The sequence below is a fragment of the Myotis nattereri genome, assembly GCF_964212035.1.
Source record: "Myotis nattereri genome assembly, chromosome: 17".
NCBI classification, from domain to species: Eukaryota; Metazoa; Chordata; class Mammalia; order Chiroptera; family Vespertilionidae; genus Myotis; species Myotis nattereri.
This window is the reverse complement of record NC_138092.1, coordinates 47,628,513-47,652,406: the sequence shown is the minus strand read 5'-3', so window position 1 is coordinate 47,652,406 and position 23,894 is coordinate 47,628,513. Positions and strand designations below refer to the sequence as shown.

At 46.4% G+C, this 23,894-nt stretch overlaps 1 protein-coding gene across 1 annotated transcript in view; it reads right to left on the bottom strand.

Moving 5' to 3' along the window:
* Positions 1-878: 878 nt before the first annotated feature.
* Positions 879-23,894, bottom strand: part of STMN2 (stathmin 2) — a 38,220-nt gene continuing 15,204 nt past the window's right edge. The window contains exons 2-5 of the mRNA XM_081111243.1: positions 17,210-17,305; positions 16,420-16,592; positions 4,661-4,852; positions 879-2,237 (exon numbers count right to left, since the gene is read on the bottom strand). Of these exons, the coding sequence (XP_080967369.1) occupies positions 2,178-2,237; positions 4,661-4,852; positions 16,420-16,592; positions 17,210-17,305 (521 nt within the window). The 3' untranslated portion in view covers positions 879-2,177. The remainder of the gene's footprint in view (positions 2,238-4,660; positions 4,853-16,419; positions 16,593-17,209; positions 17,306-23,894) is intronic.

The window sequence follows — 23,894 nt, the reverse complement described above, 5'->3', positions numbered from 1 at the left end:
GATTGATATTCCAAAAAAGGGATCTCAGAGCTCCTGTTTTTAAGCATTTGTGTGCATAGTGTTGCAGGGCTAGATTTTCCCCACAAGTACAGATGCTCAAGGTGGAGACCAGATGGCCTCAACCTTCAACTTGGCTTGTTAGCACTGCCATGGATGACAGCCCAGTTTATTTTTTTCATAAATCCGTGTGGTTTCAATTATTTATGATTTCCTGCTAAACTGGACGTGGTTCCACTGGTCCTGTAGGACCATCTGGGCCATGGGCAGGACCCGCTGTACCCATGTGTGCACCTTGTGATTGGCAGTGCGAATGCAGCAGGAGGGCAGGGAGGCCGCACTTTCACAGGCTGGGGAGGTGGCCTGGGGCCAGGGGAGCCTGAGGGGGTGCCAGGAACCTTCCAGGGTTTTTGAAAGGGGCTCTCACCCTCAGAACGATCGTTGGGGAGCCTGAGGGGGTGCCAGGAACCTTCCAGGGTTTTTGAAAGGGGCTCTCACCCTCAGAACGATCGTTTCGGTCTGAGCCTGTGGTGCCTCCATCAGTCCTGAAGGTGGTTAAGGGGACCAGATCAAAGATACCTCCTGCCGTGCAGGCCTGAGAAAGGGGCAGAGAAGAGAGGCCGCCTGCTGCTCCAGAGGGGAAGGGAGCCAGCACGCACTGGCTTCCTCAAGCTCTAATTACTGTCTCTTTGCTTATTTATTTGTTTGTTTATTTTAGATAATTTTTGTGAGTTTGAGCCAAACTGACGACATATGTTGGGAAGCAAGGTCTCAAACGCTCCAGGTCTTTGCTGCTGAGACGGTCTAATCCACTGGCCATTTGCAGATCTGGACTCTGGGCTCAGACCCGTGAGGGGGCAAGAGAACAGACCAACCCTTGATTAGTTCACAGAACTCCAATTCTTTATTCATCACAGCTTGCTCACAATGACATACAGGAAAGAGCACTAATGAAGAGTAAATATGCAGGCAGCAACCTCGGGGAGTTGGGAGGTGGGGAGAAACGACTTCAAAACTGTGATAGGTCCTGACGTGGCTGTCTGGTGATTCTGAGTTGGCACAGTGCCCTGCCTACCCCCTTCACTGCGTCAGCCCTCGCAGATGGAGTGATATAGATTTTTTTAATCGGCAGGATTGCCTCACACTGGGGAAGAAAGACCAGCTTGTGTGAAAGTCCGCAGTGTTTCTGACTGTGTGTGTGTGTGTGTGTGTGTGTGTGTGTGTGTGTGTATTTCAACGCAATGACCAGCTCACAGTTTCCAAGTGAAAACTATTCAGTAGCATCATGTACTTGTTCTATAGGTAAGAGCTGAAAATGAACATCGTCCATCATGGCACCCACAAATAAGCCACCTGACACGTTAATTAACTCATTCCGTCAACAGAACTTAAAGGAGAGAACCAAGCCCACTTCACGAAGAGCGATTTCGCGGCGCTGGAGCCGTTCAAAACAGCACTGTAAAGGGCCCCTGTTTTGGCTTCCACCCAGATTGATCTCAGGCCTGTCTTCTCAGCCATCCCTTTCTAAGACCGAAGCACATCGGGAGCACACGATCCAGCAGAAGCGAATGTCAATGCTACGCTTGGTGGGTATTCTTAGCCTGGTTTTGCCGTCTCTAGGCAGTAAGTAGGTGATGAATGAACAAATGTAGGTGTGGAGTCGTAACACCCGTGGTCTAGGGACGGGCTCGGTCAGGTTCGGGGATGGCAGCGCTGTCTAGGTCATTAGGCAATGGTGGATCTCTAGCACCAGAGACTGTCTACTGACCTCGTCTTTCTGTTGGAACGAGAAAGGCAGGGAAGGGAGCCAGACGGGGGGAGCTTCGGAAGGAACAGACCCAGCGATTTCATTTGCGTGGAAAGACACAACGTCAAAAGCCTGTTACAGGACATGTAAGGTTATGAAATAACTTGCATAATGCAATACTTGTATTTTTTAACAAAAATGTAAATATTTACAAAATAAGAACCAAGGTATTTTTTTTTTAAACATCAAGCAAAACATTCTGCAAAGAGACCGCATTGATTTCTTTTATTTTTGATTCTGTTTTTGTGTGTTTTTTAAATAGTGAGTTCTTCTTAAACCATGTCACACATTTCTCATACTGATATCGCATGATCCCTTATGCTATAGGCAGGGGGACTTCCTAGCCGCGGGGCGTGCCATACCCTCCGTCGCCTCAGCCGGACAGTTCCACCTGCAGCTCCTTGTTCCTGCGCACCTCCGCGGCGTGCCTCTCCTGCAAGACACCAAGGGACAAGCTGGGTCACGGAGCCCGCTGTCTGCTCCACGCAGAACCGGGGGGACCCGCCCGCTCCTTTGCATGCGGTGTGCTTGACTGGAAGGAACCTCGTTTGACATCTACCTTCAGGAAATGTTCTCATTTCCCAAGAAAGGAACACATGGGACCCAATATGTGTCACATTGCAGAAGCTCTTAGGAGACTTACGACATCTTAAAAAAACAACAACCATTGTATTCAACCGAAACTATGACCAGAAGAGAATTTTCACTGTTACGGCCACTGTGTAAATCCAGACAGTGACCGCTGCTCAGGGTTCCTGATGTATCAGGTGGGGAACTTTCTGCAGGTCGAATGCGAATCCTGCTGTGATGAGATGAGTGTGCCCATGCCTAGCAATGCCACGTGGGTTTTTTTAGGGCCTAGGATGTGAGGTAAAGGTGGAGTCACAATGATCCTGAATGGAACACAGTGCTTCTCCGCTGTCCATGGTACCAGAACCTGTCAGCAGGCATCTCACCAGTTGCGTGGGAAAGTGGAGACTGAGGGTACATGGAGGAATGTTCAGGGCCATGGGTCTAAATTTTAGCCGGTGGAGCTTTGCTCTCCTGCCTCTCAGTCAAGCGCTCACTATGGTACCACCATATGTAACCTGCAGCGAGCTGGTGTCTGGTGCCTCCTCCGTATGCTAACCTGACCCATGTACTGTAGGTGGAATAGTTCTGAGAGTGTGAAAGGACTGGGCTTACACAAGGAAGTTAAATCACAACTTTAGGGTTTGACTGAGGCATCCAGTGGCTGTTCTGGCTCCTGCCCAGGTCACCCCGAACCTCACACCCCCCCAGAGCCTCACATGCCCTGCCCAGCAAAGCTTCCGAGCCTTCCTGAGTCCAGGTGCCCATGAAAATCTCTATGGAATTCATTGTATATATTTTTAGGTTTTATGTCTGATTTCCTTTGGTTCTGGCCTGATATTTGCAGTCAGAGAATGAGAGTGAAAAAAAAAACAAAGAATCACTAGAATGTCAGGCTGAGGCTGCCGGATTCGTAGATGAGATGGGACAACTCTAACAGACGACATGAAGCTTCCTAAGAAATAATCAGAAAACAGGGGCCGGGAGTGTCTCAACTCTCACTGAGTGTTCTGGTGACAGGGACAGTCCATATCCCCCTGCATCTCCAGTGCCTAGCATGCGATCGCACCCAGGACAGGCAGGGGTGACTGCTCAGAAAAGGATTGAGGCAGCCTATCTCAAAGACCCTCTTTCACAAGGCTTAATCTGATTTTTGAAAATGGACAGAAGTTGACTACTCATAGCTACATTGTCCATTTTGAAAGGAAGGTTTTGAGGGGTGGTAATGGTGGTGGTGGTGATGGTGATTATGATGATGGTGGTGGTGATGGTAGTGATGGTGAGGATGGTGGTGGTGATGGTGGTGATTATGGTGATGGTGATGGTGGTGATGGTAGTGATGATGATGGTGGTGGTGATGATGATAGTGGTGGTGGTGATTATGGTGATGGTAGTGATGGTAATGATTATGGTGGTGATGGTGATGGTGGTGGTGGTGGTAGTGATGGTGGTGGTGATGGTGGTGGTGATGGTGATGGTGGTGGTGGTAGTGATGGTGGTGATGGTGGTGGTTGTGATGGTGATAATGGTGGTGGTGGTGGTGGTGATGGTGATGTGGTGGTGGTGATGATGGCAATAGTGGAGGTGGTGGGTGGTGGTGGCCCTGGCTGTGTATAGCACAGAGCCCACAGAAGGGCAAGAAGGAACATTTTGGGGAGGATCTGCAGCACCACTCATCCTGACTGGTGGGACCGAGTTTACATTCGGTGGAGAGAAAGGCACCAGGGTATGGGGGTGAGGAAATTAACACCTCCCCTCTGCTCCCCTTCACTTTGGCTCCATGCAGTGTTATCACAGCCGAGCTTTCCACGTAGATGTTCCTAGGTGGAGACAACAGGTTCCCACCATTCATAATACTCTGTCCTTTTCTGATAAATATACTTTTCCAACTTAATATTGATATACTTAACATTACATATTAATTAGTGGTTAAACTAAAATTAAGCATTATATAGTATATATGTATGAAGCATTGCATGGTCCTAATTTAATATTTCCAATAGGTTGGCTCTGAAGGTTAGTGCAGTGGTCTTTCCTACGTTGGAAAAGCATGAACTAGCCCCCCTTAACCCATTCGCCCTGGAAGTTTGACACAATTCCAGCCTCCCGATGGGGCCCAAAGCCCGGCCCATGTTACAGCCCCACTAGGTCTGTCTACACTGAGGGCCGAGCACGGGGCGAGCTGTGCCTGCATGCCCAGGCTCTGACCCAGTCTCTGGTGCCTGATTTGCAGTTCACCCAGCGGTGTCTGAGGAATGCACCTGCTCAGGACCCCGAGGTGATTACCTTTTCCTGCAGACGTTCAATGATAGCAGCTAGATTAGCCTCACGGTTTTCCTTAATCTGTTCCATCTTCAGGATCAGCTTTTCCTCGGCCATTTTGCTGAAGTTGTTGTTTTCCTCCAGCGCCTTCTGCAGGACTTCCCGCTCATGCTCCCGCTTCTCCGCCAGCTGTTTCAGCACCTGGGCCTCCTGAGACTGGGCGAGAGAAACACGTCCTCTTAGGCACCCAACGCGAGCCTGGAGGAGGGGTGGCCCAGACCCCAGCGCGCTCTTAGCAAACAAGCAGCGTGTCTGGCCGGAGCACGCTGGCCATTGGGCCCTTACCACCATGCCTCAGGGCTTCCTACAGGCGGGAGCTGGATGTTCAGATGTGAGCTTTCTGGACAGGCTGTCTTAGAAGAAACATTTAACCCTCACCGAGGAGTTTTTGTTCCTGTGTTTTTTATGAGTGGCTGCTATGCATTTATGTGACAGGAGATGCTGTTGTTAATCACTGGGTAGCAACATCCACGGAAGCCTGCGGACAATAGGTAGGACTGGAGCAAGGTCGGTCTTTTTTCTGCCTCATTATTTTAGATCAGCTGTAGGCTGGGTGCTGCAACGAACTTCCCGCTTTTGCCAATCTAATCACTACACTCACTTCCCGGTTTAATTCCATGCCCCTCTCCCCCTCCCTAACCCCCCCTTTTTGTCTTGTGCCAAATTATCCTTGGAGACTTGTCTATAGTGCAAACTTAAGGCCGCAGGCGACAGGAAGTCTTTGTTGGGACCTCTCTGTAGCATTCTGAGGTCACCTAGGTCATTTTTGAAACCCTGTGGTTGCTTAGTGATCTGAGCAGAAACACCAGGAGCAGACACCCCTCACTCCTGCCTTTGCTCTGCATTTTCTGGACTGCCATTCACCTGCAGCAGCAGGGGGCAGCACAGTTCTGCGCATGAATGTTAACAGCCACCAGGGAGCTTGGTAAACAAGCAGAGGCCTGGTGTCCACCGCCAGAGATTTCGATTCTGTGGCTGTTTGGTGAGACCCAGGAGCCTATATTTTTGACCAGCATCCCTAGTGACTATAATGCAGGCAGTTCTCAGTGTATGTTTGAAAAGTACACTGGCACAGGCCTGTGTTCACGTTTTAGCTGTGTTGGTGACCCTGGATGTGTTAACTTCTTTCCACATTCATTTGCTCCTCCACAACTACGTAGATGTTTAATACTGGACTTTCCAGGGGGTAAGACTAAATTATTACACGCTCATTGTTTCTGGGCAATTCCATGGGATTGGCTGGTCCTCTGAGATGGATTAAATGTGAGTGTCCACACAATGGTAGATAAGAAATATATTCCATGGGCTGTTAAGTATTAATACCACTAAAAGCATCAATAGTTGAAGGTAGTGGTCATGGGGTCTTACTAAATAAATCTTGATGTATAAACAGTATGAGATCTGACAGGGATAGAAACTCAGATAAAGTTCTACAGGCGTGGAAAAATGGTGATATTCTACAGAAAGCCTAATGAGTCCTGTGGATGTGTTTATTCCGACCTTTATCAGGAACATGTTGACATGGGAGATTAATTCCTGGGAGATTAGAAAATCCTGGGAGCTGAGCCCACTTCTAGTTTTAACCCCATAATGGTTTCACTGACATCTCAGTGGGCCACATTCCTGCTTCACTATAGTTTGCCATAAAACCGATATGAAAAACAAGGAGAAAATGTTAACACGAAACAAGTTCAAAATCAAATGGAGCTTTTCTGGAAAAACATGAAAAGCATTTTCTAGCTGGTTCATCCTCCTGCCTGCAGGTGGACTATTGGTGAAGCTTCCTGCGTTGACTTTGTTCCTTTTCTGCTACCAGGGCTACTGAATTGTTTCAGAGAGAAAGAGAGACTGATTGAAGGTGTATGTGTGTGTGTGTGTGTGTGTGTGTGTGTGTGTGTGTGTGTGTTTAAAGTTTTTCTCTGAGGAAGTCTTTACGCAATTATTACCTTTTGGCATCTGGATAAAGATAGTGCCTATCTCATAGGATTGTTTATAAGCATCAAATGAAATGTTTGCAAGGCACTCAGCTAGTGTCCAGTACAGAGTAAGCTAGTACTGGGAAAATGGAAGCCATTATTGAAACCCAAACTCAAACCCCAGTGACTGGGAGATGATGGTAATTGAAGCGACTGGTACAGCTAAACTCAGGTGTAACATTCTGGCTGCCTCCTGTGTGCAGGATATTTGTGTGCAAACATCTTGAGTTATTGACATCAGTGGGTTCAGGGTCCTCATGGTGATGATACAACCCTTTCCTACCTCCCTCCTCTGCACCACCCTCATCCGCTGAATGGGCTAGAGCGATAGAAAATGTCACAGTCAGTGAGCACCTCAAAGAAACAGGAGGAAACCACTGATCCTTCATCTCAGACACGCAGTCAATCTGTAACCCCCAGACCGGAGCACTTCCAGAGGGAGAGAAGTCTGGGTTATCACAAATGAGGGTGCCACGTGTCTGAGAACTAGAGGTAAGATCAGAATTGAGGTTTCTCTTGTAATGGACAGAAAACCCTGAGGCAGCGCCAGGAAAGAAAACCAAATAGATAAAAATAAAGCCCAACAAAATGTAACTTCAAGCCCTCTCTGTGGACAGGGCTTCTGGGTGGTTCTTCTCTGGATAGGGTACTAGCAGGCCCTCCCCTCTTCCTCCTCAGTACACCCAGCCTGGTGGCCTAGATAGGAGCTACCTAGATGGGAGCCCCCTGGATAGATGGGAACTACCTGGCTACATAGGAGCCACCTGGTTAGATGGGCACCACCTGGATAAATGGGAGCCCCCTGGATTTTTTATGGCCATTTTTCTGCAGAGAGAGTTACCACAGGTAGTTATTAAGGGGTAACTGTGTAACTGTTAATTTCCAGGTGCTCAAGTTAACTTTGGATCTTGCATTCTTAATTTTCTTCTGCAAAAGAGCTGATGACCATCAGGAGACAGCAGGGGAAAAGGTCTGGGAAAGGAAGCCCTTGGAATTAAAAGGCTAAAATAGCAACACACACCTTTGTCGACTTCTTGCCGAGGTGGGGCACCCTGGGTCTGTGGGAGCAGGTGCCTGCGGGCCCCATTGTCAGTGGTGGAGAGAGGCCTGGCCTGCTGCATCCAGAAGTGGCACTGGCTCAGCTGAAATGCCCGGTTCATTTCATTAGCATTTCTGCACCCACTGAGGCCAAATGAGAGGCCCAGCCTGGGTGCAAGCGCGTTTCATTAGCGCAGCTCACGGGGTGAGACAGAAACCGAGGCAGCAGTGCAGGGTGCGCTCACGTGCGGCCACTGCTACACGGCAGAGACGGCACTGGAGGGGATGGTGACAGCCACTGTGTCTCAGCGAACGCATTGCTACGACCTGACACTTATCTGTGTCTCTGAGAAACTGCGGCTGAGACAGCGATTATGAAATGAATGCCTCGCTGAGAAAATAGTTATGGCTCCCTATTTCGGTCCTTCCTCATATGCACTCAACTCAAACAGCTTCTTCAAGGAGTCTCGAGGGCCTTTCCTTGGGCCCCAAGTCTCTGTCACTCCCTCGCTGCAGAAAATCCCATTTCTCCTTCCCTCTTTCATAGCCTAGCGCCCAGATACCACTGCCAAACTTTAACTCCCTTCCTGATTCTCTCCTGATTCTTGTGGAATCTCCCACGCCACCACTGGTTCTGATCCCAATATTTCTATCAATGAGCAAATCGGCATGTCATCCAGAAAAGTGCATGAAAACATGACACACAATGAGTATGGGGCGCAGAATAAAGGCGTGACCTACAGGAGTGGAAGCATTTGCCTTCATTTTTGCAGAAGTCGGGCTCCTGACATGGTCGCATAGGCCCTCTTGCTTTGTCCTTTGCTCCTGTAGATTAGCAGAGAGCAAGGGACGGACTGACACAGGTGGGATTTGCTGAAAGCTGCTAAAAATAAATTGTCCAAGGGAAAAGGAGGTGGCCATGGAGGGACAGTTCTGAGTGGCATGTGCCTCATGTAGAAGGTCACTGCAATTCTGAAATAGGAAATTAGGGCATGGGAGTGATCAGCTGTTATCAAGGCAAATGTATTTATAGACCCAGACCTCCAGTGGGGCATCCTGGGAGCCCGCAGAGCCCCCTCCATCTGCTGTGGGGATGACAGGCATGTCATCGTCAAACGCCTTTTCCAGGCGCCACGCTGGACTCGGTATCATTGGAGTAAGTACACGAGAGGCACGCGGAGGGAGAAATGACGCGTCTGGGAGAAGAGTGATTGTTCATGTGGGAACGCTGCAGCATTGCCCAGAGAGCTCACTACCATTTCTTATGTTACTGAGTAGAAGACTTAATTACTGTGCAAGCGAATGGAAGATACATTTGAGTTGAGGGGTATATAAAGCTCACTTTATGTTAGGTACACAAAGGAGATTTAAGACCGCATGTAGAAAGGGCTAGTTTTCATTCACTTCTGAAGTAAAATATTTTTCTGTCCCATCATTTTCTTGTCCCTTCTCATCATTTGGGTGTGTTACTTTCCATCTAGCACCGTTTATCAGACACTCATGAGATCATCTAATGATTGATTTACTGTTAACGATGAAGAAAACATTAACCCAATTAAAGTTTCAAATAATGTCTTGTTAAAATATGACAACTGAATGGGAGTGTGTGAAACGAAAGGGTGCAATATTCACTTTGTGTTGAAGGACCAGAAGCAGGATAAGAAATTTAAAATAATTAAAATCCAAAGTCTTTAGAACGAGTCCTTCTGCTAAAGCCTGTACCCATTTATTGGGTCAACTCCTCGGGACACAGCCCCCGGGGAGCTGGACACGCGCGAGGGGTCTGTGGCCATGGTCACGGGAACTGCGAATAATCCTGCCCTTCAGTTCAGGACCTATTGCTGTACAGTCCACCCCCTCTTTTCCTGGGTTTGACGTTAATTGCCACCTACAATGTGAGTTGCCAACAAATGCAAAAGATAAGTTTATCAAGTTTGGTGACTAATGACCTACTTTTATGCCATTTTATGAAAATAAGCAACACATCTTTCTTTCAGCAGTTCAGTGACTTGGGAGTTCATTGTGCCAATATTGTCAGGATGCCAATTATATGTCACAGGGCTGGTTTGAGTGGCATTCTTCATAATTTAATCAATTCTAACACGAGATTTTATCAATGTCATTTAAATCCGTCAGCTTTCATCATTTTCTCATAACATTAAATTTTCAAGCCACTTATCAAACTATTTTTCTTTATAATTGGATAAATAATATTCTTAATATTTAGAAATATTTATGAAATACATTGTATGGTAACATTTCAGTATTTACATTACTGAGGAACTTCTTTTCTTTATAAAGTTATGAATTTGCTAGAACATGTTATCTGTGAAGCCAGGAACTGGGTGTGTTTTTGCTCAGGAACAGCTAACAGTGCTTTCCCGGTGCTGGTTGTATGTCTTTGTGTGGAGTAATTAACTCCTCGAATTCTCACAGTGACTCCGTGACGTAGGCCCTATTATTTGTCTCACTTTACAGATGGCTAGAACAGGACAGAGAGTTTAGTGGCTTGCTCAAAGTCACACAGCCATTAAGTGGTGGAACCAGGCTTTGAATCATGACATTCTCTTAACCATATGCTCTTAACTACTATGCTTTAAGAAACACTCGTAAACACTGTGCTTGGCTTAGGACAGTGATGGCGAACCTAGGACACGTGTGTCAGAGGTGACACGCAAACTCATTTTTTTGGTTGATTTTTCTTTGTTAAATGGCATTTAAATATATAAAATAAATATCAAAAATATAAGTCTTTGTTTTACTATGGTTGGAAATATCAAAAAATTTCTATATGTGACACAGCACCAGAGTTAAGTTAGGTTTTTTCAAAATGCTGACACGCCGAGCTCAAAAGGTTCACCATCACCGGGTTAGGATGTCCGTATCATGTACTGTCCAGACCAGGACACGTAGGAGATTGAAATAATACCGATGATATCAGAACAGCAGGAGTAAAGCTGACGTTGTCCTGACCCAACGGGATGCACGGCTAGCGTGGCTCTTCTGCCTCCTGCTACGTGACGTTTGTTGAATGAATGAATGGGTGGGCGGAAGGATGGATGACTAAGTGTTCCTACCATTTTGCCCCAGTGGGTCAGCTGCACTATGGAAACTTTGATTTCAGAATATGAGCTTCAAGCTGCCCTCATGAGAGAGTATGGTCTCATGGAGGTGACCGTGGATTCCCAGAGATAATTTAAAAAGGGAGAAAAAGTGGGAAAGGTCTTATTTTTTTAAATAATAAACTGCCACCAGCTAATCAACGGAGCATTAATTCTGGGTCAGAGGAGCCTGAGGGAAGCTGGTGCAACAGAGTAACCAGATGGTCAGAGCAGCAGTCGGGTCAGCAGATGGGGCGAGGAGCCAGGAAAGTGTCAGGACACTTAACACGGAGTGAATTCCCGGTGTGTGGAGGCGCCTCGGGGCAGCCGTCCAGCTGTGAACCCAGAGGCCCCGCAACACAGCCCAGGCCACCGCTGCCCAGATGTGGTCCCTGAGCTCTCAGGAGCAGGGGCTAATGGAGGGGAACGCATAGTTTTTTATGTTTTAAAAGTCCTACCAGAAATCATATTTCACATCTATGTCCACAGCTATCTCTGTATTTACTTTGAGTTAGAATTATATCAATTTAGTGAGAAAATGTTTATTATTTTATGATGGTCAGAATTATTGGCAGTTACAGATTCCTTTGACTATAACCATGACACAGGAATTTATTAATACTTATTTAAATGTAGTATGTTTGACAGGCTGAGTCTTTAAAAATGTGTAATATATGGGAGAGGCAATGGGCCCAGGGCAGTGGAAATGTAGCTGACCACTGGGCGAAGCTGCACGTCTGTACTTGTGAAGAAAGCCTTTAGCGACTCCTTGTTTCTCACATAACGGAATGTGAGCACCTGGCTTGACATGCAAGGCCCTCCACAATCTCACCTCACTGCTCGCCCACCCCCACCCAGATCCGCTAGTTCAAGCTGATGGTCTACCCACTGTCCTGAAAACACTTCCTGCATCCTCTCTGGGCATCGGTAGTTCTGGAACTATTCATGTCTTCTCTATTTATCTAACACTCTTTATTTTTCTAGTCACCCAGCTTTTTAAAGCAGATATTTCTGTGAAAAGACGCTGCAATTCATATCAAGCAGTGAAATGGTTTTATTTTCCTCAGTGACCTTCCATTTACTTGAAAGTCAAATTCCTTAAAATGCTCAATGTCTACCAGTCCCCCCTGCTCTTTCTGCTTCAGCCACACTGTCCTCCTTGTTATTTCTCAAACAATCCTAGCATCCTCCTACCTCAGGGCCTTTGCACTCACCATTCTCTTTGCTTCCAATGTTCTACCCTTCATGCTGCTTTTCCAATGTTCTCATATTCAAGAGGCCTTTCCCGACCACCCCACATGAACAGAGCTTTTCACTCCAGCACCACCAATTCCCTTTAGCCTGTTTTATTTAGTATCACCTGACATGTACATTTTTGTACTTGCCGTGTCTCCCCCACTGGCATGTAAGGTTGGTGAGGTCTCCCTAATGCATGGAACAGGGCCTGTCAAATAGAGCATGCTTAATACATATCTGTTGATTGAGTGATTTTCCCCAGACTGAGAATTCTTTGGATTGTAGAGTTTACTTAATGCAACCTCAGAAGGTGTCATTTGGAAACTTACTTACTATTATTTTGTTTTATGATGGGAGGATGAAACAAAAACAAGCTATATATTGCCACTTCAGCATTTGTTCTGCAAATTATCATTTAAAAATATTTGTAGTACTAACTATGGCCAAGCACTATTAAATAGAAGATATAACGTATACTTTCATGGAGTTTATAATCTAATTAGAGGCCCAGTGCATGAAATTTGTACATGGGGGGGGGGGATTGCCTCAGCCTGGCCTGCACCTTCTCCAATCCAGGACCCCTTGGGGGATGTCTGACTGCCGGTTCGGGCCTAAACTGGCAGTCTGACATCCCTCTTGCAATCTGGGATAGCTGGCTCCTAACCACTTGCCTGCCTGATCACCCCTAACCACTCTGCCTGCCTGCCTGATTTCCCCTAACTGCTCCCCTGCCTTCCTGACTGCCCCTAGCTGTCTCTGCCTCGGCCCCCGTCACTGCAGCTTTATCTGGAAGGATGTCCGAAATAACGTCTGGAAGGTTATTTGGCTGTCTGTTCTAATTAGCATATTATGCTTTTATTAGTATAGATGGGGGATATAGGGCTAAGTAAATATGCAGATAAACATATGCTCACCAATTGTGTGCACCAATTGTGCTAAGGACTGCAAAGGAAAAATAGTCCTGAGCACCTATGACCACAAGAGAGAATAACAAGTAAAAAGGGGTTTGGAGGAGCCCCCTCCCCATAGTGAGGAATTGACACATAAACTGAGACCTCAGAAGGAAGTGTGGGATTTAGAAGAGCCCACCCCTTTCTGTTGGTCCTAAACTCCACCTGTGCTGGTTTGTATAATGCAAAGATTGCAATCAGAGCATGGAAGTTTCTTTGTGACTTTATATCAATGTAACTATTAGAGAATACGTAAGGAAGAATACCAGGTAAAGTTGAATCTGAATATTATCTGGTACCACTTTGGAAAAGTTAGGCCTAAAGTTCCTCCATTGTTCACTATAAGTTTCCAGGTCTAATCAGCTGTCTCTGTGCCCTCCAGCTGTAGCCACACGTGGCTAGTTCCATGTTTCCTTTTTATCTTCTTAAATGCGACTGCTAGGAGAATTTAAAATACATCTGTGGCTCACATTATATGTCTGTTGGACAGTGCTGGTTTCAATAGCTGCATAGCTGGGTTTTTGTTTGTTTGTTCTTTTTATATGAAAATATCCACACAGGATGTCAGCAGGGCTAAAGAAGAGAATTACAAAGTGAATAGTGCATGAGCAAAATCATTATTCTAATGGTCATCTAACATTTGCAGATTAAAACTGTGGATGCTTGTAATTGTTCTTGTCAACATCCATTTCCCTTTCTTCAGGTAAGAACATGTCAGTAGTCTTCATCACTCCTCCTCACTTCTAACCTCAGAGATCTTAGCGAGGGCTCTTCCGGTCATGTGATCCAGGCTAGCCAATCAAAGTGCTGTCTCCCCTGGGTCGGACATGTGATCCAGGACAGGCCATCAAGACTTAGTTCCAGGGCTTTTGGTAGAACTCTTAGGAAAGAGGAGCTCTTTTTGAGGACAATAATTTGGGATGACTCTTTGAAACTAAACACTCTTACTACTGAAACCAGTTGGAAGCAGATGGAAAGAACGTTTTCTGATAATGTTGCTCGGCCTCCTGAATCCAGCTGGTTTGAAGCTGCAACCCTCCTAGACTTTCCAGTCACACACCCTGCTCTCGTGTGAGCTAGTTGAGCCGGGTTTTGGTTATATGCATGTCCCGGCTTAGATAATCGCTGAGATGTATGCACTTGCTGAAGGCTTTGTAAAGAGAACGAACAGTTCTTCAAATGAACACTAATTAAGTCAGTACGACCCACCAGAATAAAATCAAGTAATGATTTTTTCGGTTGATACTTTCTGTTAATTAGTTGTATTTTCTTCTAATTAAAGCCCTACTGCCAGGACATAATCTAGATAATGATTTTTGCCTTGAAGACTGTAACAAGAAGTCATAGCAAAAATGCGGAGGAATGCTGATTTTAAAGGGTTCCAAAAAGCGTTTTTCTTGGGAGTCATAATGCAGATGGTTATACGTGCCGATGTCTGTTAGCCACGTGGCCAGTTTCCAGTTCAATTCAATTGTATAAGTGTCTCATTGCTGATAAGTTACTGTTGTTATGGGGCAGGAATTTTACCAGAACCAGCAAGTAGTTAACTCACGGAGTTTTATGAAAACTCCCAGTTAACACTGATGATCTTTGTGTTGTTCTTCCTTTTTTTTTAAGGATTTCCTTCCAATTAAGTGCCCAATCTAGAAACACTAGCAACACCCTGAACCATGCTGCTGAATTTTCATGTCTAAGTCTCCATTTTAGCCCAGTCACTGAGTTTGTATTCTAACCAGGTCCAGAACCTGCTTATGTGAGCCCAGGACCGACACCCGTGTCCTCTGATGCCAGTGCATGGGGAGGACTTAACTGCCTGCATGCGGCCCGCTCGCTGCTGTTACAGCCATAATTAATATCTGTCAGCAGCCAAGTCTTGGTGGATGGTCACGGATGAAATTAACTTAGCTCGGCTATGCAAGGAAAGCTATAATTAACAACCCCCAAAGAGAACAAATATTTTTAAAGCAACGCTCTATACATATATTCAGGTTAGTAGCTAGTTTCCTCCTTTTAAAATTCTGACTTAGAGCAACAGTACGTGGGCAACTTCAATAAATATATACATAAGAAATAAAGAAGTCCTCCTCTGACATTCGAGAACATCACCCTGCAGTGGAAAGTGAAATCGCGATCAGTGTGTTACAGGACACAGCAAGACGGTTTTCAACCACAGGGAGATCGCGTTGTTTCTCACCTAAACAGACAGTACTTTCTGGTTCAGAAAAGTTAGCCTGAGGACTTCTAATCTTTGAGGCTTGTTATTTGATACTACATACATATGTATATATCTGTATGTATATGCACACACATACATACGCGCGCACACACACACACAGACACGTGCTTGTCCTGCACTCCCTGTTAGAAATTTCAGTTTTTAGAAGGACTGTCTTCATCCTCTTTATACATGTCACATAGAAGTGTTTACTGGGTTGGCTTTTTATAGACAATATCTTAATAAAATTGAAAATTATTATAAATGCAGAGTTTCTATTTAAATCACAAGATTGGGCATAGAGCATATTCTTAGTGACTAAATAATCCTAGAAACATATGATGATAAAGTCCGTGGAAAATACAATGTAGGTATGAATTAGCTAAAGTAATTCCACTTGGGTTGATTAAAGGTATCTTCATGGGATGGATGCCCACATTCACATCGTTGGTACAGATACATGCAGACAGAACTGACGCTGTGTGCAAAGTCCTTGGGGTTTCTGAGTGCCCTCCATTTCTAATACCCTTGGCTTTTCTTGGCCATCTGATTGTGAAGAATTAAAATTTGGCAAAAGAAAAGGTCTCTAACACAAACCAGTGGAAAAGGAGAAAGAATGCCATCCAGGCTTAGAAGTGAGCACAGGAAGACACTCATAGATCCCAGGGAAGATCCTGCCCGTAGGAGGAGCAACTTCACGGCAGGCAGCTCAGCCGGGGAGGGCAGGGCCAGCGCCTGGCCCTCATCCCCGGGGAGCATCTGGCAGGAAGAATCTAAGCGGGAGGAGGGGTGGTTCCTAGTTCCAAGGAAAACCGCAAACTACACGGGGGGGGGGGGGGGACGCAGACCTGAGGGAGGAGCACGGACCTGCATGCCTCCCACCACCAGCCCTGGAGTAAAGTTACCTGAGGCTGTGCCTTCTCCCTTAGGGCGAGGGGCCCGCGATGGGGGCAGGGCACCAGGGCGTGGAGCTCTGTAGTGTCTGAGACCTCTGGCTCTAGCTAGTCTACAAGCAGCAACTTTACTAGAAGTAGGCTGACTCCAGGCCCACTGAGGGCCCTCACGTTTCCAGGTGCCGTCCTCTGGAACCTCAGCCAGGGGTGTGTGTGTGTGTGTGTGTAGAGAGAGAGAGAGAGGGAGAGAAACTATTCTAATGTATGTCAACCATAAGTAAGCATACATTTTTTAAAATGTACAGGAAAGTTACCTTTCTTCTCTCCTCGGCGGCCTCCAGTTTCTTCTGGATCTCCTCCAGGGACAGGTCTTTCTTCTTGGGAGAAGCTAAAGTTCGCGGGGCTTCTGAGATGGGAGACGGTGGCTTTAAGATCAGCTCGAAAGCCTGGCCGGAGGCACGTTTGTTGATCTGCTTCACTTCCATGTCTGAGGAAGGAATGTGTGCGGACAGTGAGCACAGAGCTGGGCCTTGTATTAATCACCGAGTCCCGGCCATTGAGAGCAGCCCTGCTGTGCTGTCAGACAGGGACACAGAGCTGCGTAGGACCCTCTGCGCCACCTTGCGTGGAAGATACAGGACCTCTTTCTGCCGTGCGATTATGGGTATATTTTAAGAGAATAAATATTTACGCTGTTGGGGAACTCAACAATGCCCACAGGGCGTTGAGTAATGGCAGACATTCTTAGGAGAAAATAGCCTGAATTGTTTTTAATCTAAACTTGATTTTTTTTTTTTTTGCATAAATATGGGCTTCACATGAAAAACAAGTAGCACAGACTTCGATGGTTTTGTGTGGAAATTAGCAGGCCGGAGGCACTTTCAGGCTAAATGATGAGAAATAACGAAGTCCTCCATTCCCACATGCGGTCCTGTTAGCGGCCCCACGTCCGAACTGTTTTGAGCCATAGACAAGCGGTAAGGCCTGGACCCAGCACGCGAGGAGCGAGCTCCGCCAGCCACAGATCTGATCGGACAGGGAGCTGGGAGGGAGAAAGGGCAGGACCCCGCCCTCCCAGGGGCAGCCCTTCTGGTGTGAACTCACCGTCGTAAGTGTAGATGCTGATGTTGCGGGGCTCGGGGTAGAAGCAGGAGCAGATGAGCGAGAGCATGGACAGCTCCTTCATTTTCTCCTTGTAGGCTGCAACAGAGCGCTCGGTTAGACTCTCCCCTCCCTCAGCTTCCTCTTTTAAAAAACATTTTTATTGGTTTTTAGAGAGAGGAAAAGAACGGGAGAGAGAGAAACATCGATGTGGGAGTGGGACAGTGAGCAGCCGGGAATTGAGCCGCAACCCAGGCCTGTGCCCTGACCGCTGGGAATCGAACCGGCAACATTTTGGTGTTCGGGATGCTGACCAACCAACGGAGCCACACTGGCCAGGGCCCCGTTTTCCTCTGAATGCTTCATTTAAGTTCAGTAGTAATAGCCTTCTCCATACACCGCCCGGGACCCCGCTCTGCTCTCTTGCACAAAACATAAGCGGATGAAAGGTTAAGCCCGAACTCTGAAGTGCATGTTCTTACACAGGACATAAATGGCGTGTTCCAGCCGGTCAGGTAAGACGGTGGAGGACGGGGATTACAGGAATGAGGGCGGAGGAGTGAGATCTGGCAGGACAGGAGGGAGCGACGGGAAAGATCTGGAGGAAGCAGGAGCAGAAACGAGCAGAGATGGGGGCAGTGCAGCACCCGCGCGGGCCTGTGGCGTGTACGTGAGACTCAGGAGGTGCCCTGAGCTGGCTCAGCCTGAAGGCCTTCATTGGAGACGGCAGAGAACGCACCGGGATAGCTAGTGAGCAGATACATCCTCCAGGGACCCAGGTTGCTGCTTTCTCGTCACCCCCAAGGGCACTTTCTTACGTCTCCCTCTTTCAACACACACCGAAAACCTGGCCTGAGACCCAGCATGGATCTCCTTTGCTCTCTGTGGAACCCAGTGTGGGTGCCCACCTCGCCAAGGCTGCAGGAGCTCAGATGGGCACCTCCTTCCTCCTTACCTCCCCTTTCCAGTTCATTTTCCCACTTTCTCCTCCAAGGGGTGCCCTGCCCAGGCGACCTCGAAGGCATTTTACCACTGTTCGTGGTCACCAGGACAGTGACGGCCAGATGTTGATTCTTTAATTAATGAGATGAATACATTAAGAAAAATGGGAGAAAAATGATAGGCATATGGTGCCCTAACTTGGAATACAACATGGAATAATGTGTTGAACTTCCCGGGTAGCACATGCCTCTTGGCAGGGTCTTCTGATCACCACTGTGGCCCAAGGGAGAGCGAGCAGGTTTGGGAAACGCAAACCCGCAGAAGATACCGTTGCGCTCTAGCGGCAGGTGTGCCTTTGTTGGCCAGCGAGAAACAGATGCAGCACCGGGCGTTTTAGAGCTACGAATGCTAGATTGGGAAGGCCCCAAGGGAATATTTAGTCAACTGGCCCTCAGAGGGCAGTCATCTGAGGCCAACGACAAAGCTGGGGCTCTGGACGAAATGCAGTAACGCTACGTCAAGGTCGCCAGCAGGCCTATTCCAGCTCAGTTTTCAGGATGAGGATCACTGTGCCCAGAGAGCCGGGCCTGCCTGGTCAGAGGAGGGCGGGGCAGGGGGCAGGAATGGTTCACAGTCAGGTTGCTAGAGTTAGCAACTACACATATAGGACACCGAGTCAAGTTTAATCCAAATATTGCATGAGACCTACGAACAATCTTCCTTAGCTTTTCTGAAATTCAAATGGAACTGGGTGTCTTGTATTTCATACGGCAGCCAGAGAAAATGGAGGGAAGGACATTGAGTTGGGCTCTAAAGAGTCCATGGGAGACTTTCATGGACTCTGGGTTCTCAGGAGGTTGAAAACTCCAGGAAGTATCACCCACTTCCTGGTATCTGTGATTGGGGACCTCTGTGCCCAGGAGACAGCGTGGCCACAGGCTGTGCTACCATGGTAGGAAGTCTTCTTGGGAGCCAGTTCTGCACCAAGGTTTCCGGTAAGATATTCGGAAATTTTGCTCATGGAAACGGATTGTGACTTACGACATCATATTTGCCTGGAAACAAGAATGTTAGACTATCATGAATTTTAAATGTAATCTTAAAAGAAACATAAGCTTAGGAGTTTGGTTTTGCATCAACCCTTAGGAATATTTTTGTGAGAAACTTTGAGAAGCAGAGGCGGCAGTGGGCTGGTTTAAGCCCATCAGTAACATCCCCTCTCACTGTCAAAGCCTGGCCGTGACATTCCTCCCAGTAACAGGGAGCCACTAAACCTTTCCAAAGGAGGGCAGGTACCTGACAAAAGCCCCTCCTTACATTTATTTGGCCACTTTATGCCGGAAAGACCTGCCGCGGGGAGACACGCTTAAGAAACGGCTGGATGAAGTTTGAGGGCACCGTGGTTGGCGTAGGAAATGGTAGTGCTAGGGGCGAACGACGGGAAATGCAAGAGTCTGTGTGAAAGAAGCACCTTGATAGGAAATAACACCTGAGTGAGGGCCCAGGGCAGAGAGGAGGGGGCCCTCGCGGGTGGTGGTCAAGGGAAGCTTGCCAGAGAAAGTGTCCTGAAAACGAAGTCCCATGAGCGAGTTGTTCTTGCAGAGAGTAGGGCATTTGTTGAGGGGCTGAAATGCACATAAGTTGGATAAACTTTTGTATGCAGAATAAGAAAAATCCCAAGCAATTGCGAAAGCTATTAGAAACACGCTAATAGTATCTCACTATTGATATTTCATACTTCGAATTGACAACTGTTGTTATCGGTTTTTGAAAATCAGCCTGTATCACTCTGTTCACAGCACCCCAACGCATGCGAGCAGAGCTGGATGCGCATTTGCCGGGATGTGGGAGGTGACCGGCAACTCCATGTAATCTTCTTCAGAGTTGGTTGCACTTGCGATTAACTACTGTTTGCAAGTAGGTGTATTTCTCCAGTGACTTCATTTACAATTCAGCCCACGTGATGCCTAATGGCTCTACAGCAATATCCACGCAGCCTAGTGAGGTGCGGACAGTGGCGGCTTTGCCACTCTTCCGAAAGGCTACATGAACTGCGGATACTGGTAACGGCTGCCATTCGCTGAGGTCAAACAGCGTAGCAGGCTAAGCCGTTTGCATGCATTTTCTCATTTAGTCATCTCAACACAGCCAGGGGAGAGGGACTATCCTGGTCTAGACTCACAGATGAAGCGAACACGCAGAGAAGTGGAGGAACTTACGCAGCGTGCGACAGATCAGAGTGGAGTTCAGTTTGAACGTAACTATTCACTTCCTCCAACAATCTGCTCAGATTTGTAACACGCACCTTCACCGTCTGCATGTGGCTTCTAACCAGAAAGGATTACTTTTTATTTGTTGGTGTCTTAGGATTACTGATGTTTACAATAAAGAATCGAAGACTTTTTATCTTCCCATTTTCCTTGGGCGTCTGTTGTGTAATTGGCACAAGTAAGTACAGAGATTTATAGAAAGAAAGAAACCTTTTTTTGAACTTGTGAATTTTACTTGGTGCAGATGGTGAGAAAACTCAGGAAGAGTTGCTGAGCAGGGACTCTGAAAAAAATATTATATATTACATATATATGTAGTATATATATTATATACTTTATGTATATAATATATATATACACACACATATATATACACACACATTTAAAATTCAGCCACATGATGCATATATATAATATGTAATATATATATTGGTTAATCCTCACCCAGAGGATATTTTTCCAGTGATTTCCAGAGAGAGTGGAAGGGAGAGGTAGAGGCAGAGATAGAGAAACATCGATGTGAGAAAGACACATTGACTGGTTGCCTCGCGCACGCATCCTGACCAGGGCCAGGGATTGAGTCTGCACCAAGGTACATGCCCACGACCAGAAGTGAACCCTGAACCCTTCAGTTCACAGGCCGATGGTCTAACCACTGAGAAAAACCAGCGAGAGTCCTGAGTGTATATTCTTATTATATGGGTAAGTATATCCTTACATGCTCATGTCACAGTCAAGGAGATAGAGAAAGTGGTGTTATCCAGGTATTTTAGGAAAACACTTCTGCACCAGTTATTCAGGTGTTTGAAGAGTGATATATGTTGGCAGGCAGTTACCTGAAATTTTTCCGTTTCTTTTCCCTGTGTGTATATAAATGTGGAGAGTGGTGTTTTTTTCTTTGAGGAACAGAGTAGTGGAGGAGAACAATGTAATTGTTCTTGAGACTTAATCATCAGATTAGATCGTGGGAGAGATTAAAATGAGATGTGTTGCTTACTTGGCAAAATATGAAATAGACACACACATTTATAGTTATTTTCCCCCAGTCTTCTAAGCCTACATCATAAGCTCTGAGCCCTTTGCTCCAACTTTCAACTACCTCTTAATTTTATAGATGTTGTGTTTCAACAAATATATTACTCATGACAATATGCCCTGCCCCATTATTTTGAAAGGCCAAATAAGTAAACATTGTAAACTTTCTACTTCACTTGGCTCGTGTGAGAACGCCTGCACCAACATGAGCTCTCATCCCTACCATCTAGTTGTTACTTGATTTGGAATCAGTAGTGTCATAAAATACTTTCCGTGTATTCATTCTGGGCAAAATTTTATTTGTCTCCTCAGTTTTGGCTACTGCGGAGTAGGGTGTGGCTATCTGTGTTAGATTTCCTGTTACCAGGGGAGAGCTAATAGGAAATGCTCTGGGACTTTTCGTAAGGTGCTACGTTGGGAGGAAATATCTCATACTGTCTGAGTGGACACTCGCGTGCGTGACCATAGGGAGGAAATATCTCATACTGTCTGAGTGGACACGCAAGTGCGTGACCATAAGGACAGTCCCCAGAGGCCTGGACGTGACTGAGGGCGTGTGCCCTGGATGGCTCCCGCAGAGCGAGCGCCCAGGTCTGTTAGCACCTTCTCTCTCCCTTCTTTTCTCATGTTTCCTGTGAGACTAGCGAGGGCCGGAGGTTCTTGGCTTCAATACCTAGTTTGATTCAACCTGAATGCCTTCTTCCGAAAGCCTCTGGGCAGAGTGCAGGGCACAGTCAGAGAAAAGGGTGAACGCAGGAGACGGCGCCTGCGCTTGGTCTCACAGCACTCAGATCGCACTGGCGTCTGAGGGATTTCATTGAAAAATTTCCTTATTTGAAACTTACCCATTTTTATAAACATGGACTAAAGGCACCATGTTTTTTTTCAGGGAAAAAAAGCTGTCATTCCCGGTGGAGGTAACTTTAGCCCCTGGCACACTGGGGAGGTAGCTGTGGGCCTGGCTGGCTCTCTCCCCCAGTGAACCGCAGGCAGTGGCAGAGCCAGGCTCTCCGCTAATTGGTGCTGAAGACCTGGACCTTCCACCCATGATTACTAGACCTTGAACCCACTTTCTCACTGCTCTCCGCACTGTACCCTCTTTGCCTCCCATTGTCGAGTCTTAACATAGATGGAACCAGTGGCTCTCAGCTCTTTTGTGCTGCCTTGTTTTCATGCTACAAATTAAGCTCCTGATGCTCATTTTAACTTGATTTTGATCTATAGTATGTGTGCGTGTGCACACATGTGCATGCATGTGTGGGTGTGAGTGTGTGTATGTGTGTGTGTGTGTGTGTGTGTGATGTGTTTGGTAGTTTGATTGCTCTGTGGTCCAATAGTCTGAGGCAGTTTATTTCCTAAAAGTCAAATCGGTCAACTCGTTTAGTTATATTTTTGGGACCTTCTTCACTGATTTTCTTCTTGAAAGATGCAATAGACTAAAATGATTTCATTTAAAACACATACTAGATTGGCTTGAATGTGGGCCTTAAAAAAACAACAACTTTGGTTGATGAATATGTAATTGAGGATTCAACTCATTTAAATGAAAAATAAATCTCAGATTTTAAAAAATCCCAGCAGATCTCTGATATGAGGTAATGTCATAGATATTTCTGCTACAATGATGTCATGCTATTGGGTTTAGTATAAATGAGGATCCAGTTTGCATTCATCCTACACACCTTTCCCACAAGAATTACAGTCTCCTAAGCTGTAATGACCAGGAAGGTTTTGGAAGATTAATATTTGATAGGCTGAAGCAGCATCCTGTTTCCGTAGAATATATATCGAGTCAAATAAAGCGGCCTTTAAGAAGGTCAAAGATGGACAACCCATTATTGGGTTTTACAGAAATACACTGAGTGGCCAGGTTATTATAACTGGCCAGATGATTACGACCACCCCATCAGTACTTCATTGGGCCACCTTTTGCCTTCAATACTGCGGCGATTCTTCTTGGCATTGACTCCACAAGATTTTGAAAGGTGATGTGAGGAATCTGACACCATGCCTGATGAATAGCACTGTCCAGTTCTGTGAGTTTGATGGTTGTGGAACCAGCTGCCTGATGGCTCTTTTAACTTCGTCCCAGAAATGCTCAATTGGATTGAGATCTGGTGATTGTGGGGGCCACCTAAGCAAGGTAAAGTCTCCCTCATGTTCTTGAAACCACTCCTGCACAATACGAGCACCGTGGCATGGCACATTGTCTTGTTGGAAGAAGCCATCTCCATTGGGATACGCCATCAACATGATAGGATGAACTTGATCAGGTAATGATACTTAGGTATGTTGTGCTCTTCAGACGTTTATAATGATCTGGCCCTCTAGCAACTTCAGCATGAAATTATAGCTAATTTGCCTACAAATGTCAGGTGTTCATAATAATCTGGCCACTCAGTGTATATGAGGCTCTTACATTTCAATTAGATTGATTCTTG